This window comes from Trachypithecus francoisi, unplaced genomic scaffold (assembly GCF_009764315.1).
Source record: "Trachypithecus francoisi isolate TF-2019V2 unplaced genomic scaffold, Tfra_2.0 Lachesis_group21, whole genome shotgun sequence".
Lineage (NCBI taxonomy): Eukaryota > Metazoa > Chordata > Mammalia > Primates > Cercopithecidae > Trachypithecus > Trachypithecus francoisi.
The window spans coordinates 57,990,651-58,007,731 of record NW_022681467.1 but is presented as its reverse complement, the minus strand read 5'-3'; the positions used below and the strand labels follow the sequence as shown (position 1 = coordinate 58,007,731).

Genomic DNA, 17,081 nt, shown 5'->3' with positions numbered 1-17,081 from the left:
AAGGCTCGCCTAGTGCGCAGGTGCAGAAAACACGCCGGCGGAACCGAGAAGGGACCTTGTCCCTAGGAGCGGGAGCAGGAGGAACAGCGGGAAGGCTGCGGAGATCTCAGCTGCACCCGCGCTTTTCGCCGGCGCCCTCGCTGCCCGAACACAAGGACAGCCGCCTCGCCCGTTCCACCTGGTGCCCAGGGATCCCCAGCTCCTCCAACCCCTCCGGCGTTTGCGGAGCCTCCCAGGTCTGATGAGGACACCGCCCTTGCCAGAGGAGGCTACTGGGCAACGCAGAGCAGGCAGTGGGGACCGCAGGGAAGCCCCGGGACGCCGTCCACACCGCCCTACCCCTGGCTCCGCCTTCCCGCCGCGGGGAATGCGGCGCGGACGCACGGGGACTGCCCAGGAGCCGAGGTGACAATCTACCGGGTCTTGGTAGTATTTGCAAAACAAATCACACCAAAATCCCATTAACTTCATGAAAACCCACTTTATAGGATGATTTTTGAAGAACCAGTTTATTAAGAGATTACACCAAAAGCATGAACAATTTATACGTCAATATCCAGCTGAAAAAAAAATTAACCGATAAGGATGTTTTTTAAATGTACTGTACTCACAAATAACAAGACAAATTTGACCTGTTCAATAAATAGAAATGAAGTGGCTAAAAATTTTTAAATGGAAAACAGTCTTCTTTGTACAGTTTTGAAGGGATGCCCCCTATTCAAGCCTATACGTAGAAAAACTCTGACAAAATCAGAGGCTCACTTAAGACTCCAACCTTATGAGTGTATTAAGGTTTCTTTTCAGATCTTAGGAGATCTTGCCCACCTTAATCCCATTCATAAAGACTCTTGGCATGAGTTCTGATGGACTGTTGTAATATGCTAAGTACTGCTGATTCAGCAACAAACCCTCATGGGTGATGAGCTTTTGCATACCAATATGAATTTGTCAGCCCTTCTGGAAATTGTGGTCATCATTTTTCAAATTCACAATTTGCTGGATGTCAGGGAACAAGAAGAATGAGCGTCAATTTTCACATCTTCCTTTGCTTCTCCACTGGCCTTCCATAGAAGTAGTCAGAAAAAAACAAAGCACCATCAACCACACTTCACAAACAATTCATGTTAGCCTAAGCTTTTCTCAACATTCATAGGACAGAAGATAGAATAAGTTAATGAGAAGGAATTGCTGGCATCACTTTCCATCACAATATTACATAAAAATGGACAACACATTAAATAAACATTCTGTTATTCATCATTAAATATATTAACACCAAAAATCATGTATAAATTAGGAAATAAATGTACAAACTATTTTGCAAAGTGCTTTTTAAAATATATACACAACATTCAAGATATTCTTAATGTAAGACATTTCAGATTGAAGTTTTGGGATAAGTGTCCTTTTCTTCCAGAAAGTATTATTAATACAGCACTTAAAAAAACACACAAACACACATAAAAGGCATATTCCCAGATTGGCAAGGAATAAAAATAAACTATTTTCACAGTTATCTAAAATGTTTAACATTTTCAGTGGGACATTTTAGTCCCCGATTGAGTTTGCAAATTAGTTCTATGAAAATCGACAGGAAAAGAACAAAATCAAGGGAGATGACTCCCTAACTGAAACTGCTAATACTTTTGTCAATTAGCAATTAAGGACTCTCATTTCAGTAATTTAATATGAACATATACATTTATTTTTAAGCCCTTACCAGTGTTAAGGGTTTTAAAAACCCTTACGCCTACAAAATAAACACTTCTATCCCCATTTGTGTGTGATATCTGTCTCGTAGAGGAGGGGAGAATGTCCTAGAACAGGACTGGTATTCAACACAGGCAAGTCCTTTAATCTGTGCTTCAGTTCTTCATCTCTAACATGGGAACTGTTACTCCAGATTTCCTCACAGGGGCTGTCAGAATTAATTCAGGCAAAAACACGTAAGTGACTTGTAAATTCTAAAGCAACTCTGGATAATTACTTTTAACTGTGTGTGTGTGTGTTTTGAGACAGAGTTTCACTCTTGTTGTCCAGGCTGGAGTGCAATGGTGCAATCTCGGCTCACTGCAACCTCCACCTGCCGGGTTCAAGCCATTTCTGCTGCCTCAGGTTCCCGAGTAACTGGGATTACAGGCATGCGCCACCATGCCTGGCTAATTTTGTATTTTTAGTAGGGACGGGGTTTCTCCATGTTGGTCAGGCTGGTCTTGAACTCCCAACCTCAGGTGATCTGCCTGCTTCAGCCTCTCAAAGTGCTGGGATTACAGGTGTGAGCCACTGTGCCCGGCCAAGAATTTTAACTTTTAAAACAAAACATCAATTGAAGAGAAATATCATTATTAGTAGGCCTCATATATCAAGCATTGCCTATCTTTTGTATTTTCTTGGTAGTTCTTGGAAATTCATCAGCATTTATCCAAAGATTTTTTTTAAAGGATTAATGGCAAATATGAATATTATTATTCCACGTAAAGGTTGATCAAAAGTCCATGCTACTTATTAATGGAAATGTGGGATTTTTTTTCCTTTGACCATACTTTTGCAAGTGTGCTGTCTTTAATGTTCACACAGAATTTAAATGGGATTTAATGTCCTAGAAATGTAAAAATTACTCAAGTTTCTCTATATAAAACCGTTACTTTTCATTAGAAAGAACACAGTAATGTTAGTGGATGTGACTTTCAGACATCCCTAAAAGAAAAGAAATGCTTGCTTGGAGATCTGAGCAAGTAGGTCCTGGAAGAAATAATATAAAATAAACAACTTGCCAACTGTTTGGAAAATTTGATTTGAATATTTTATATTACCTATCAACTTAGAATTGGGCATATTAACTATTCCAATCCCAGAAATGACCATCAGCTAAACAAGGGTCAAAGCCAGAGTCATCTCTGAGGGCCCAGCTCCCAGAGAGCTGCCTCTCTTTCCTTCAGCAATACCGCTGGCCCGGGGTTAGGCAATTTGTCCACGGCCCTTAGGGATCCATATTTGTTTGGAATACAGTCATTGATCCCTGTTTACTTTTTAATTCAAAAATATGTACCTTTTTGGATAAACGGAATTGGCGAGAGACAGGCAATGAGCAAGCTCTGGAAGTGGCCATCTGTGGCCTCTGCTGTGGGAGATGCGCATCCTTTTCGTTATGTGACAGAAACTGACCCAGCACACAGAAGATGCCCTCCCACCCACCCCATCGAGGCACAGGAAGAGGCTGCCCTCCAGGGGCTGTATGTGTGTCCAGCTGTGGTGTAGCCAGTTAAAGTTGACAACCCACACGGCAACACCGTATGAGGAGGGAAACGAGACCTAAGGTCTGTTGACGGGAACAGGGGGACTGTGGTGTCCTCAAGATCTGTCCCGTCCCTGGGTACAGAATGCTCTGAGGACAAAATGACCCCCAAAGCTAGCTAGAAACATTGAGAAGGGGGCAGGGGGACAAAAAAAGGATACCTCTCCATGTACCGACATACAATACTATACACAGCACCAAAAGTATCACACCACCAAGCGCTGTCTTGCGCCAGGGGTGCGCGCTCGGCGTCATACCCAGCATGAAATGAGCACGCTTCACATGCAGACGTGGCACTGGGCGAAAGGGTAACCAACATGTCACAATTGAGCAGAGCTGCCGCCAGCCCCTCCGGCCCCCGGATGAACACGCCACCACAAGGGCTCCAGCCAGAACGCGTGTCCCTTACTGCTGGTAATTTCCATACTGGCCCTAAAAGAGATCAAGACACAGATTACACCCCTAGAGTCACGAGTAAAAGGAAGACAGACGTCCACCCCAGCCAGGACAGGGGGTAGGAGGGACAATGGCAAGCAAACAACCTCTGCCCACATCTCAGGCGGGCAGCGAACGGCTTTCCAGAAGCCACCGGCCAAGCCTGGGGCTAACAATGTAGAGAGGGCCAAAGGTTCATTCGTTTAGTCACACTGGCATCGCTGCGGCTGGGCCTGTGCCAGGCCTGGCATCAGAGCCTTACCCTGGGCCTGCTATGCAGGAAAGCTCTCCTCCAAGTTGGCCCCCTGGGAGCTGATGCAAACACCATCTGTCCCCCAGCCCGCTAAAGTAAGAAAATGGGAGCGGGGACGACCAGGGTAATGCGTTTCAATCTATAAAAAAATCTGAAGACCCAGCCTGGGCAACATGGCCAGAATCCATCTCTACAAAAATCCAAAACTTAGCCGGGTGTGGTGGCGTGTGCCAACAGTCCCAGCTATTGAAGGGTGAGGTGGGAGGATGGCTTGAGCCCAGGAGGTCAAGGCTGCAGTGAGCCATGGTTATGCCACTGCACTCTAGTCTGGGTGAGACCCTATTTCCAAAAAAAAAAAATCTGAATTTGGAGGCTGAGGTAGGAGGACTGCTTGAGCCCAGGAGTTTGAGACCAGCCTGGGCAGCACAGCAAGACACCATCTCTACAAAAAAATGGAAAAAAGTAGCCTCAGCCAGGCACAGTAGCTCATGCCTGCAATCCCAGCACTTTGGGAGGCCAAGGTGGGCAGATTACTTGAGGTCAGGAGTTCAAGACAAGCCTGGCCAACACAGTGAAACCCCGTCTCTACTAAAAATACAAAAAAAAAAAAAAAAAAATAGCCAAGTGGTAGTGGCATGTGCCTGTAATCCCAGCTACTTAGGAGGCTGAGGCAGGAGAATCACTCGAACCTGAGAGGTGGAGGATGCAGTGAACTGAGATCATGCCACTGTGTTTCAGCCTGGCGACAGAGTGAGACCCTGTCTTAAAAAAAAAAAAGGCCAGGCATGGTGGCTCATACCTGTAATCCCAGCACTTTGGGAGGCTGAGGTGGGAGGATCACCTGAGGTCAGGAGCTCGAGACCAGCCTGGCCAACATGGCAAAACCCCGTCTCTACTAAAAATACAAAAATTAGCTGGGTGTGGTGGCGCGTGCTTGTAATCCCAGCTACTCAGGAGGCTGAGGCAGGAGAATCGCTAGAACCCGGGAGGCGGAGGCTGCAGTGAGCAAGATCGCGCCACTGCACTCCAGCCTGGACAACAGAGCAAGACCCCGTCTCACACAACAACAACAACAGATGAAAACAAAAAACAGCATGAAGAAAGAACTAGACAGCCCGTGCCCCAGAAGGCCACAAGACAGAGAATTCCTTGAGCAGCGAAACGGAGCATTGGATCTGTGGTAAAAGCCGCTCGGGTGACTGCCACAGAGGAAGACAACGGATCATCGCATGCCTAAGTCTCCCTGTGCCCCCAGCTAGTTAATGATCACATTTCCTGAGTGCCCGCAGCAAGGAAGTCGGGGAGGGAGGAAAGCTGTTCCGGCCTGACCAAGAATCCAGTCCACATAACGTTCCTGGTGAACACAGCCTGTCACATTTTCATTCCCAGAGCCGCCTGTGATGATCCTAGTTAGCAGGAGTCCGTTCTGATGTCTTTCTTCCCCTGCACCATTGGGTAAGACGGAAAGCCTCAAATCCAGAGCTGCTCAGCTGACGGCATGGCAGCCCTCGAGCCCTGTAAAACCACAGGCAGCCCCAACGCCTCAGCACTTCAGTGTTTTTTTTTTTTTTTTGAGACGGGAGTTTCGCTCTTGTTGCCCAGGCTGGAGTGCAATGGCGCGATCTTGTCTCCGTCCGCTCCCGCCCACCTCGGCTTCCCAAAATGCTGTGATTATAGGCGTGAGCCACCGCGCCTGGCCACCTCAGCACTTTTTTAAGTGTAGCCCAGTGGTTCTCAAATGGAGACAATTTTGCCCTGGGGGGATCTGGCAATGTCTGGAGCCATTTTAAATTGTCAGACTGGGCATCGTGGGTGGAGGCCAGGGGTGCTGCAAACATATCATGTGCACAACGGCCCCTAGGAGATGCCCAACGCTGGCAGTGCTGTGCCAAAACGCCATAGCCAGTTACACTTGATTCTGACTAAAGACTATGTTATGTTAATATTTTGCAGTTAGATGGACACATTTCCCCCTAAATGTGAAATTCTCTATCTTCTCCATTGCTCTGTGTCTTTTTCTTTTCTTTGTTTTGAGATGGAGTCTCACTCTGTCACCCAGGCTGGAGTGCAGTGGCACAATCTCAGCTCACCTCTGCCTTCCTGGTTCAAGCGATTCTCCCACCTCAGCTTCCCGAGTAGCTGGGCTTACAGGCACCCTGCTAATTTTTGTATTTTTAGCAGGGATGGGGTTTTACCATGCTGGCCAGGCTGGTCTCGAACTCCTGACTGCAGGTGATCTACCAGCCTCAGCTTCCCAAAGTGCTGGGATTACAGGTGTAAGCCACTGTACCTGGCCTTTCTTTTTCATTTTTGTAAGACAAAGTCTTGCTGTCTATAGTCCAGGCTGGAGTGTAATGGTGCAATCATGGCTCACTACAGCCTCGACCTCCTGGGCTCAAGGGATCCTCCTGCCTCAGCTTTCCAAGTAGCTGGGATTACAGGTATGCACTACCATGCCCGACTACTTTTTTTATTTTCTGTAGAGACAGGTCTCGCTATGTTGCCCAGGCTGGTCTAAAACTCCTGGGCTCTAGCAATCCTCCTGCCTTGGCCTCCCAAAGTGCTGGAATTACAGGTATGGGCCAGCACAACCGGTCACGGTCCTTTCATAGGTAGGCATAAAGTTATATGTCCTCTGGTTCAGTCTTATAATTAAAAAGTTAGGACATTTACTTATTTCACAAAATCCAAATAAGTTATTTTCAGGACTGTATGAAGGAGGTATAGTGTCTCATCAGAATCATTAATTCTAATTTGGATGCAGACTGCTGTCCTTCCAGACCCCAGCATGACGCTCCTGTGCAAACCTAGAGGGCCAAGCTGGGGCTTGCTCCCCGCTGACTGGCGTCCAGCACACATTGGGGAGAGGTGGCCCCTGGCATCGGCTGCAGTGGCCTCACGGTGTCCTGAGAGCACACCAGGAGGACTCCTAACGTCTGTGTAAATGCCTCATCGGCGTGCCCTTCCCAGGCATGACCTTCTGAGTGCTGTGCCCTGGCAGGGGGCCTGTGTTACATGATCTTTAGGCTTCTCTACATCTACCTGGTGACCCTTTGCCCTCCTGAGGGAGGAGGATGAGCAGCATTTAAAAAATAGTATTCGGCCTCTTACCTACCCAATTCCCTGAGAAAAACAACCTTGATCGACATAGTGCTTTGAAATTTCACTGGCAGTGTCAAGTGTCCCTAACACCTCTGGCCAGCTCAGAGTCACCAACACAGAGCCACTTCCTGCTAAGGACTCTCTCAAAGGAGGCTCCAAAAAATGTCCAAGACCATTCTCCTTCGTATGCCCTGTGCTCCAGCCACTGAGCCTCCTTCGGGCTGCCTTCACTGGGACAAACCTCCCGGTGCCTCGGGACCTTGGCACGCCCTCTTCGTGTGCCTGGCTCATTCTCCTCTAGGAGGCCCTTGCTCCTGCAGTGCTCCCGCCACACAGACCCTGTCCTCCTCCAGGGGCCCCATCCCGCTCAGAGGGAAGGCGATGCCTGCTTTATGGAGGCCCCCACGCCCACCTGTCCCTGTCACCTCCTGCCAAGCCGGCCTCCTCACTGTCCCAAGAGCTCCTGCTCTTCCATCTTCCAAACTGCTCTTTCCTCAGCTCCTTCAAAGCCCTGCTCGCTGTTTCTGGGCAGAAAGGGCCTCCCCCTCCTGGGCTGAGCCTGGGGCTGCCAGCCACTCCCCGCTGTGTCTTCATCCTGGAATTGTCCACAGGGGCCAAATGTAGCCGCCTGTGGCCCCACCTGGAAGGCGGGCTCCACTCAGGGCCCCCCGCTCTGATCTCAGCACGGTCTGGCCTGTGGGACAACCTTATGTCTCCGTAGCGAGACATAAGCTCTGAAAGCGCAGGGTTCGTGGCGCGGCCACACACCAAGCACCCAGCAGAGACCGGACATGTGCTCAGTACGCGACAAAACATTGGCAGAGTGAACGAATGTGAGAACCAGGCATGCAGATCTAACGGTGAGGTGAGGGTATGAAAAGCCAGCTGGATGGCTGAGGTGAGCGTATACACAGAGGGAATTCTGAAAAACCTTACAGGCTCAGAGACTTAACATTCTGGAAGGAACCCTGGAAGCCAGTTAGTTCCAGCTCATTATTCCTCATGGCCATAAGAGAAATCTTCATTGTGTCTCGACAGGCGCGGTGGATGGGCACATCTGGAAACATCCAGAAAGCTTGCCTGTTCATAGCCGTAGGGCCGCTGCTGCTGGGCAGACGGCGCTGTCTGCGGTGCTCGGTAGCTTCCGTACTGCTGGCCTTGGCCTTGCTGGTAGCTGGGGTACTGTGACGGGGCTCCCTGGGCAGGCCCTGAGAAAACACCAGGAACTGTGAGGCCAGCCAAAACGGGCGCATCTTTATTTTTTATCTTAACTTAAAAATTTTTTAAAAACTTCTTCCTCTTTTCCTTAAAAAATTCCTGTCTCAATGCATCAGCCTTTTGTCAGTCTCCGGAACACCTGGCACCTGCACGTCCTCCTCGTTAACTCTGTACAGCGAGAGCACCACACAACGGACTCACCAGCCCTCCAGTCCTGTGAGGTCCCAGGACTGTGCCCCAGGCCCCCCACCAGCATGGGGAGGGCTGATGGGCTCTCTCCATCTCCCCCGAGCTGCTGCTATCTGAGGGCAGGAGAGCCCTCCGGAACCCACTGGCGCCAGTCACACTGGCTGCTGTAACTTGGAACTTAACTATCCCAGGAGCTGCTGAACACCTGCAGGCAGGTGAGACAGAGGCATCGTCTCTAGGAAGCCTAAGTCAAAGGCTCCAGAAAGAACTGATAGAGGCCCCCCCCTTTTTTTTAAAGACAAGGTCACACTCTGTCACCCAGGCGAGGCTGGAGTGCAGTGGCGTGATCTTGGCTCACTGCAACCTCCACCTCCCAGGCTCAAGCGATTCTCCTGCTTCAGCCTCCCAAGTAGCTGAGACCACAGGAGTGTGCCACCATGCCCAGCTAATTTTTGTACTTTTTGTAGAGATGATCTCACTATGTCACCCAGGCTGGTCTCGAATTCCTGGGCTCAAGCAATCCTCCTGCCTCAGCCTCCCAAAGTGCTGGGATTACAGACATGAGCCACCACACTGAGCCTCAAGTAATATATTTTTTATTTTTATTTTTTGAGGAGTCGTCTCACTCTGTTACCTGGGCCGAAGCGCAGTAGTGTGATCTTGGTTCACTGCGACCTCTACCTCCTGGTTCAAGCAATTCTCCTGTTTCATCTCCTGAGTAGCTGGGACTACAGGCCCCCACCACCATGCCCAGCTAATTTTTGTATTTTTAGTAGAGACGAGGTTTCACCATATTGGTCAGGCTGGTCTTGAACTCCTGACCTCAGGTCATCCAACCACCTCGGCTTCCCAAAGCGCTGGGATTACAGGCGTGAGCCACTGCGCCTGGCCTCTTCAAGTAATTTTTATACGATTTAATTAGCAATGGCTGTAAAGGGCTGAACAAGCAGAGCAGAATCAGGCACAAGCCTCATAAGAAACCATGTGTGTGTAGCTCATCCTGAGAACTGAGATTTTGCTCCAACAAAAGACCTGGGGCAGCCCAGAACTTATTTGTCAGAAGTTTCCTGGGTGATTCTAAGCTGCAGTGAAGGCTGAGACCCACAGGCTTTGACCTGCTCTGTCAAAGAGGTCGAAGCTGGGCATGAGGCATGCAGATGGCGGACAGACGGGACACTGGCTCCCGTCACAGGCCACGTGGGCAATGAATTTATGTTTAAGTTAAAATAAGATGTTTCAGGTCTACATGCATGTATGTTTCCAACTTTTCTGGAAACCTAAAGGTATCCAAAATAAGTTTATTACACTTTTGCCTGCACACCAGGGTCACTGTGCATATACCCATGTGCAGCAGGGGTGGGCGCTGGGGGGCCCCGAGGAACGTGCTCCCCTCTTACCGTAGCCCTGCTGCTGCCCGGGGTAGCTCTGCTGGCTGGGGTACTGCTGCTGGGAGTAGGTCTGCTGCTGTGCGGCACCCTGCTGGTACCCAGCCTGCTGCTGGCTGTACTGGGAGTTTCCTGGAGGGAGGAGGAGACACGGAAATGACTTTCCACCTGGGCTAAGGGGGCTCATTCTGTGGCCCACTCACGACACGTAACTTCGGAATCCCAAAACCAAATCCATTGCTTCGGCACGTTTATTTTTTCACAACGTTTCAAATACTATATTACACCTTCTCCATTTTTTTTTTTTTTTTTTTGAGACGGAGTCTTGCTCTGTCACCCAGGCTGGAGTGCGGTGGTGCGATCCCAGCTCACTGCAAGCTCCGCCTCCCGGGTTTCCGCCATTCTCCTACCTCAGCCTCCCGAGTAGCTGCGACTGCAGGCGCCGCCACCTCGCCCAGCTAATTTTTTTGTATTTTTAGTAGAGACGGGGTTTCACCGTGTTAGCCAGGATGGTCTCGATCTCCTGACCTCGTGATCCGCTCACCTCGGCCTCCCAAAGTGCTGGGATTACAGACGTGAGCCACTGCGCCCGGCCCACTTTTCTTATCTTATAGAAATACACATGGAAAGCTAAGAAACAAAACGGCTAATACGATGACTAAGACAGAGATGAATGCCAGCGCCGCAGGTCAAACTGCTCCCCAGAGAGATGCTGAAGTCCTAACTCCAAGGACCTGTGAACAGGACCTTATTTGGACATAGGGTCTTTGCACATACAATTTTTTTTCTTTTTTTTTCAGAGACAGGGCCTCCTTCTGGCACCCAGGCTGGAGTGCAGTGGTGCAATCAGAGCTCACTGCAGCCTCCATCTCCCTGGCTCAAGTGTTCCGCTCACTTCAGTCTCCCAAATAGCTAGGACTACAGTGTGTGCCAGTGTGCCCAGATAACCTTTTTTTTTTTTGAGACAGAGTCTCACTGGGTCGCCTAGGCTGGAGTGCAGTGGTGCGATCTCGGCTCAGTGCAAGTTCTGCCTCCGGGGTTCGCACCATTCTCCTGCCTCAGGCTCCTGAGTAGCTGAGACTACAGGCCCCCACCACCACACCCACAACACCTAGCCACAACGCCAGGCTAATTTTTTGTATTTTTAGTAGAGATGGGGTTTCACTGTGTTAGCCAGGATGGTCTCAATCTCCTGACCTTGTGATCCCCTCGCCTCAGCCTCCCAAAGTGCTGGGATCACAGGCATAAATCACCATGCTCCATGCAAAGAATTCATTTTTCTACTTCACTTTTCTGGTTGGAAATAACTTTCCTTTTTTAGAAGCTATAAAATTTAAGTATTTTAAAACTGCAATCTAGTATTTTTTTAAATAACAGCTTTATTGAGATAATGCACATTGGAATGGCTTAAAAACCTATCGGTAATTCAATCTGTAGTTAGATGGGATGACAAAACTAACACATGCTCTTACTCCAGGCTGAACTCCTCCTAAGGCGAGAGCTTTAGAAAAACTTACTTGAGCCTTTCCAGTTATTCTCTATCCAGGAAATATCTTGAGTCCTGAACTTCCACGCCTTCCTCAAAATCCAGGGACAGTTCCAGTAACAGCCAGCAAACGAGCTGCCACCATCGCGGGAGAAGGCTTAAGGCCACCGTCCTTTATCCTGCCCCCATGGAAGCCGTCTGAGACATGGTGGTGGGTTTTCAAGGGTGTCAGAGTCAGCCTGCATATTCTCATGTTTTATAGTCCACTTTATTCTTTACATAATAAAGGAGCCAGTTTTCGGCTGGGTGTGGTGGCTCACGCCTGTAATCCCAGCACTTTGGGAGGCCGAGGCGGGTGGATCACAAGGTCAGGAGATCGAGACCATCCTGGCTAACACGGTGAAACCCCGTCTCTACTAAAAATACAAAAAATTAGCCAGGCGTGGTGGCGGGCGCCTGTAGTCCCAGCTACTTGGGAGGCTGAAGCAGGAGAATGGTGTGAACCCAGGAGGAGGAGGTTGCAGTGAGTGGAGATCGAGCCACTGCACTCCTGGGCGATAGAGACTCCATCTCATAAATAAATATAAATAAATAAATAAAGGAGTCAGTTTGTAGGACACAGGCCAGCTTTGCCCTGGCACACAGCAGGTATGCAACAGCAGTGTGAGTACCAGCTCAGAACACCCAGCCCCAGCACACAGGGACCAGGGGGCTCTCACACCCCAGTGGGTACTCAAGTGATCTAGTGTGAACTGGCAGCAGCCGCCCTATCCCCTAAGAAAGGGGGCTGCTGAGATAACTCCACAGGGAAAGGGGGCACAACTTCTGTAGAAAAGGCCTTCGCTGTTTTCAGACGTGTTTCATGCAGGGCTGGCGGGGAGCCCAGGCAACGGGGTGGGCAGATGGGGGGCCTTCCATAACCAGCAAGTACTCCAGGGTTCTTTCTTTTCTTTTCGAGACGGAGTCTAGCTCTGTCACCCAGGCTGGAGTGCAGTGGAGCGATCTCGGCTCAATGCAAGCTCCACCTCCAGGGTTCATGCCATTCTCCTGCCTCAGTCTCCCGAGTAGGTGGGACTACAGGCGCCCACTACCACGCCTGGCTAATTTTTTGTATTTTTAGTAGAGACGGGGTTTCACCGTGTTAGTCAGGATGGTCTCCATCTCCTGACCTCGTGATCCACCCGCCTCGGCCTCCCAAAGTGCTGGGATTACAGGCGTGAGCCAACGCACCCGGCTCTTTTCTTTCTCTATTCTAAGAACCCTCTGGCATTCTGCAAGGTGCCCGTGAGAAGGTGCCGGGCAGCATGGCGCATCTGTGAAACAAGAGGCCAGAGCACACCCTCTGTTTGCTCAGAAGGAGCAATCGGCCACGAGGAACAAGTGAACGACGCTCAAAGCCGTGTCACCTAAAAACACAGTGATCCACACGAGGATGCAGCCAAGGAGGGCCGAGCGCTGCCTGGGGAAGATGTGTCCCGCAGGCCCCGGTCACACCACCCTGTCGTCCACTCCTGGGACACGCTGGTCACCACCTGGCGAGAGCCTGAGAAATGCACACGACACGCCAGCCATGCTTGGGACTCCAGGAGGCGTGGATGGTGTGGACAGCCCTGAAGTGAGGTCCTTTCAGTTTCTGTGACAGCCAATGATGTTCCTTTTTTGAGATGGAGTCTCGCTCTGCTGCCCTAGGCTAGAGTGCAGTTGCATCATTTTGGCTCATTGCAACCTCTGCCTCCTGGGTTCAAGTGATTCTCATCCCTCAGCCTCACAAGTAGCTGGAATTACAGACATGTGCCACCATGCCCCGCTAATTTTTGTATTTTTGGTAGAGACGGGGTTTCACCATGTTGGCCATGCTGGTCTCGAACTCCTGACCTCAAGTGATCCACCCACCTCAGCCTCCCAAAGCACTGAGATGATAGGCCCGAGCCACTGTGCCCGGCCCCAGTGATGTTTAATTTAACTTCTGAAGCTGCCAATACATCTACATGATTCAAAGGTAAACAGATACAGACCCATACCTTCAAGAGGTTCTGGGAAGGTGGCCACTTCCACCCCTGCTCTGGACTGCCTGAGCCCTAACCCCATCTCCTACCCATAAGCATTTCTGTTGGCTGTGTTGGTGTTTGCCCATTGGCTGATGGTGTGAGTGTGTGTGTGTGCAAAGGTACAGTCTCATCTTGCCTGCATTTTCACAGAGGCACATCCCACACACCCAGCTCCATACCTGGCTTTTGCAGCTCATGGGCGGTCTCTCCTAGCGGCAATGACGCCCAGATGCCAGGTCGCGAGGGGCTGGGCTCTGTCCAGTCTGCGCCACTGCAAACCTCACTGTGATACAAGTGTGGAACTCGCACCCCTCACCTGGTCCCTCCCCCACCGAGCACCACATCCCGACGCTCCTGCCCAGCACGAGTGACCCCATGGCCTCCGCTGTCCCCTCCTGGTTTGGTCGGCTCCACTCTGGTCCCCTCCTATTACTAGTGCCCTGCACATGAGCACGCTCTTGTTTTATCAGATTCTGCAAGCTCCTAACTGATGCCATCACCAGAACAATTCCAGCACCAGCCTGTCCCACTCATCCTGCTGTGGGATGACTCAAAGTTGGAAAATTCTTTTTATTGGGTTGCCAAGGCTGGAGCGCAGTGGTGTGATCATAGTTAACTGCAGCCTCGACCTCCCGGGCTCAAGCTATGCTCCTGCCTCAGACTCCCAAGTAGCTGGGACAACAGGCGCATGCTACCACACCTGGCTAATGTTTTTGATTTTTAGTAGAGAGGGGGTCTTACTATGTTGCCTAGGCTGGTCTCAACCTCTCAGGCCCACGTGATCCTCTGCCCTGGCCCCTACAATGCTGGGATCACACATGGGAGCCACCGCACCCGGCCTGATGCTGGGATCACAGGTGGGAGCCACTGTACCCAGCCTGGAAAGTTCTTTATGGTGCCTTTGACCCATTCCTCCTAACGTCTCCCCCAGCCTCTCCACTGCACCATGGGCCACACCTGTGTTTGAAGGTGGCTATGACATGTCCACCAGTCTCTTCAAAGCAAAGCAGCCCCAGGCCTCTCACCCCTGCAAGACTTCACAGTACCACCTGCTGTATGGTAAAGTGTCACCTACACATGTGTACTCCTCGTGTCAGAGTCTAATCAACAAGCAGATGGAATAAAATGCTTCTAAATCAAGGAGGAAACCACGCCGTCTGTCTTCCTGTTCTTAAGAGGTTACTAAGCTTTTTAGCAAATTTCCCATCAATGATGGAAAGCAAGAGTATGTAACCCACGACAAGCTACAGAAGTACGTATCAGCCAGGCACGACAGTGCACAGCTGGAGCCCCCCACTGTAGGAGGATGAGATGGCACTTGAGCCCAGGAGTTCAAAACCAGCCTGGGCAACATGGCGAGACCTTATCTCTACAAAAAAAAAAAAAAAAAAAAAAAAAAAGCCAGGCCTGGTGGTGCATGCCTGTAGTCCCAGCAATTCGAGAGGCTGAAGCAGGAGGATCACTTGAGCCTGGGATTTCAAGGCTGCAGCGTGCCATGATCATGCTACTGCACTCCAGCTTAGGTGACAAGGCAAGACCCTGTCTCTTTAAAAAAAAAAAAAAAAAGCTACATCAGACATTAAAAGGCTGAGCAGCACATCCTATGTTTGTTTTTGGGATAAAGTGTGTCAGCCTTGGGCAGATGCATGTGGACGCCTCGCCATGGACAAGGCTGAACCCTGTGCCCCAGCTGGAAGGGACAGGGCCAGGCCCATGATGGCAGAGATCCTGCCGGCTCCCAGGGCTTATGGAGGCACCACTGCAGCCAATATGCCAGAAGATAGCCTCTTGGCATTTTTTTTTTTGAGAAAGGGTCTGGCTCGGTCACCCAGGCTGCAGTGCTATGGCACAATCTCAACTCACTGCAACCTCTGCCTCTTTCAAGCAATTCTCCCACCTCAGCCTCCTGAGTAGCTGGGATTACAGGTACCCGCCACGACACCCGGCTAACTTTTTATTTTTTTTTTTCAGGAGAGACAGGGTTTTGCCATGTTGCCCATGCTGGCCTCAAACTCCTGAGCTCAAGCAATCTTCCTGCATTGGCCTCCCAAAGTGCTGGGATTACAGGCATAAGTCACCATGCCTGGCCATTTCTTTATTTATTTTTATTTTTATTTTTTTTGAGACAGAGTTTCACTCTTGTTGCCCAGGCTGGAGTGCAGTGGTGTGATCTCGACTCACTGCAACCTACACCTCCTGGGTTTAAGTGATTCTTCTGCCTCAGCCTCCCGAGCAGCTGGGATTACAGGCACATGCTACCGTGTCCAACTAATTTTTGTATTTTTAGTAGAGACAAGGGGTTTCACCGTGTTGGCCAAGCTGGTATCAAACTCCTGACCTCAGGTGATCCGCCCACCTCGGCGTCCCAAAGTACTGGGATTACAGGTGTGAGCCAATGCACCCAGCCAATTTTTTTTTTTTTCGGTGACAGTGTCTTGTTCTGTCGTGAGGCTGGAATGCAGTGGCGTGATCTCGGCTCACTGCAACCTCCGCCTCCCGGGTTTAAGCGATTCTCCCACCTCTGCCTGAGTAACCGGGACCACAGGCATGCACCATCACACGGCCAGCTAATATTTGTATTTTTTAGTAGAGATGGGGTTTTGCCATGTTGGTCAGGCTGGTCTCAAATTCCTGGCCTCAAGTGATCCACCTGCCTTGGCCTCCTGAAGTGCTGGGATTACAGGTATGAGTCACTGCATCCAGGCTTTCTTCTTTTAAACTTTCATTACGTATTCATGTACTTCTTGTTTCCCCCAGGTTTATGAAGGTGTAACTGACATTTAAATATAGGCATTCGTAGCGTACACAGTGATGTTTCTATATGTGCCTACACTTGTGTGCTTTATTTCTTCACAGCAGGCTGAAATGTGTAAGCTCAGAAGCAAAACTTTTATACATCTAATTCTTTAAGAAGTAACCCAAACAAGGAAATCTGTAGCTGTTTAGAGCCCGTCTGCTTTGTGTACCTGGTGAGGCCTCACTGACACTGTTACCTCTTGATAAATCGCAGCCCTGCAGTGGGAAGGCCTCAGCCACTGCTGCCTGCCGGTCAGTGTCAGCAGCCACGAGGCACCTCACCCCAGGCACTGCAGGCCCACCTTCCCTCCCAGACGAGGTTGTGCAATCCCGCAGGCGATCATCGACTCTTCTCTGGGGGCCACCTTTATCCCGGGGTGAGGTTGGAACTGGCTGTGTGTACCTCTTCCCAACTCCACATTCCGGGACGTTCTATTGGGGTTTCAGGGCAGCCAGGGTGGAGGCACAGACACCACAGAAAGGGGCAAGTCCACCCGACACACAGCCCCCAGCGCAGCACTGCCCAGGACCGCCACGAAGGGCAGCAAGCCCCAAGCCACAGGTGTGTATTTCCTGGCCTGCAGGTGTCTGAAGAAACGCAAGGCCACACCCAACGCAGCCACTGCTGGCCTCTGGCTGAGGAAGCCCTGAGAGTGGCTCGCAGGCCCCAAGCTCCCTGGCCGGATCCAATAACAGAGTCTGTGCCCTCAACCCCAGCATGGCCGGCTGAATCCTTTCCTGTCTCACGAACACACACATAAGGCAAGCGGGGCTCCCGACACAGCCTGAATCTCCAGTTCCCGAACACACTGTCTCCCATCCCATGCACTGCGCTGGGATTTAAGGGACTCACTGAAGGCAAGCACTGCGTGCT

The 17,081-nt window shown here is 50.4% G+C and overlaps 1 protein-coding gene across 8 annotated transcripts in view; it reads right to left on the bottom strand.

Annotated features, from left to right (window-relative positions):
* Nucleotides 1-490: 490 nt before the first annotated feature.
* The window catches only part of SS18L1 (SS18L1 subunit of BAF chromatin remodeling complex), a 38,643-nt gene continuing 22,052 nt past the window's right edge, over nucleotides 491-17,081 (bottom strand). For 3 of the 8 annotated variants that reach the window (XM_033186967.1, XM_033186968.1, XM_033186974.1), the window contains 2 exons: nucleotides 9,890-10,009; nucleotides 491-3,727 (listed from right to left, as the gene is read on the bottom strand). In XM_033186967.1, coding sequence (XP_033042858.1) covers nucleotides 3,414-3,727; nucleotides 9,890-10,009 — 434 coding nt within the window. In that variant the 3' untranslated portion in view covers nucleotides 491-3,413. Of the gene's footprint in view, nucleotides 3,728-6,510; nucleotides 8,294-9,889; nucleotides 10,010-17,081 lie in introns of those variants that run through there. The other 5 variants (XM_033186972.1, XM_033186973.1, XM_033186969.1 and 2 more) reach the window with 4 other exon arrangements.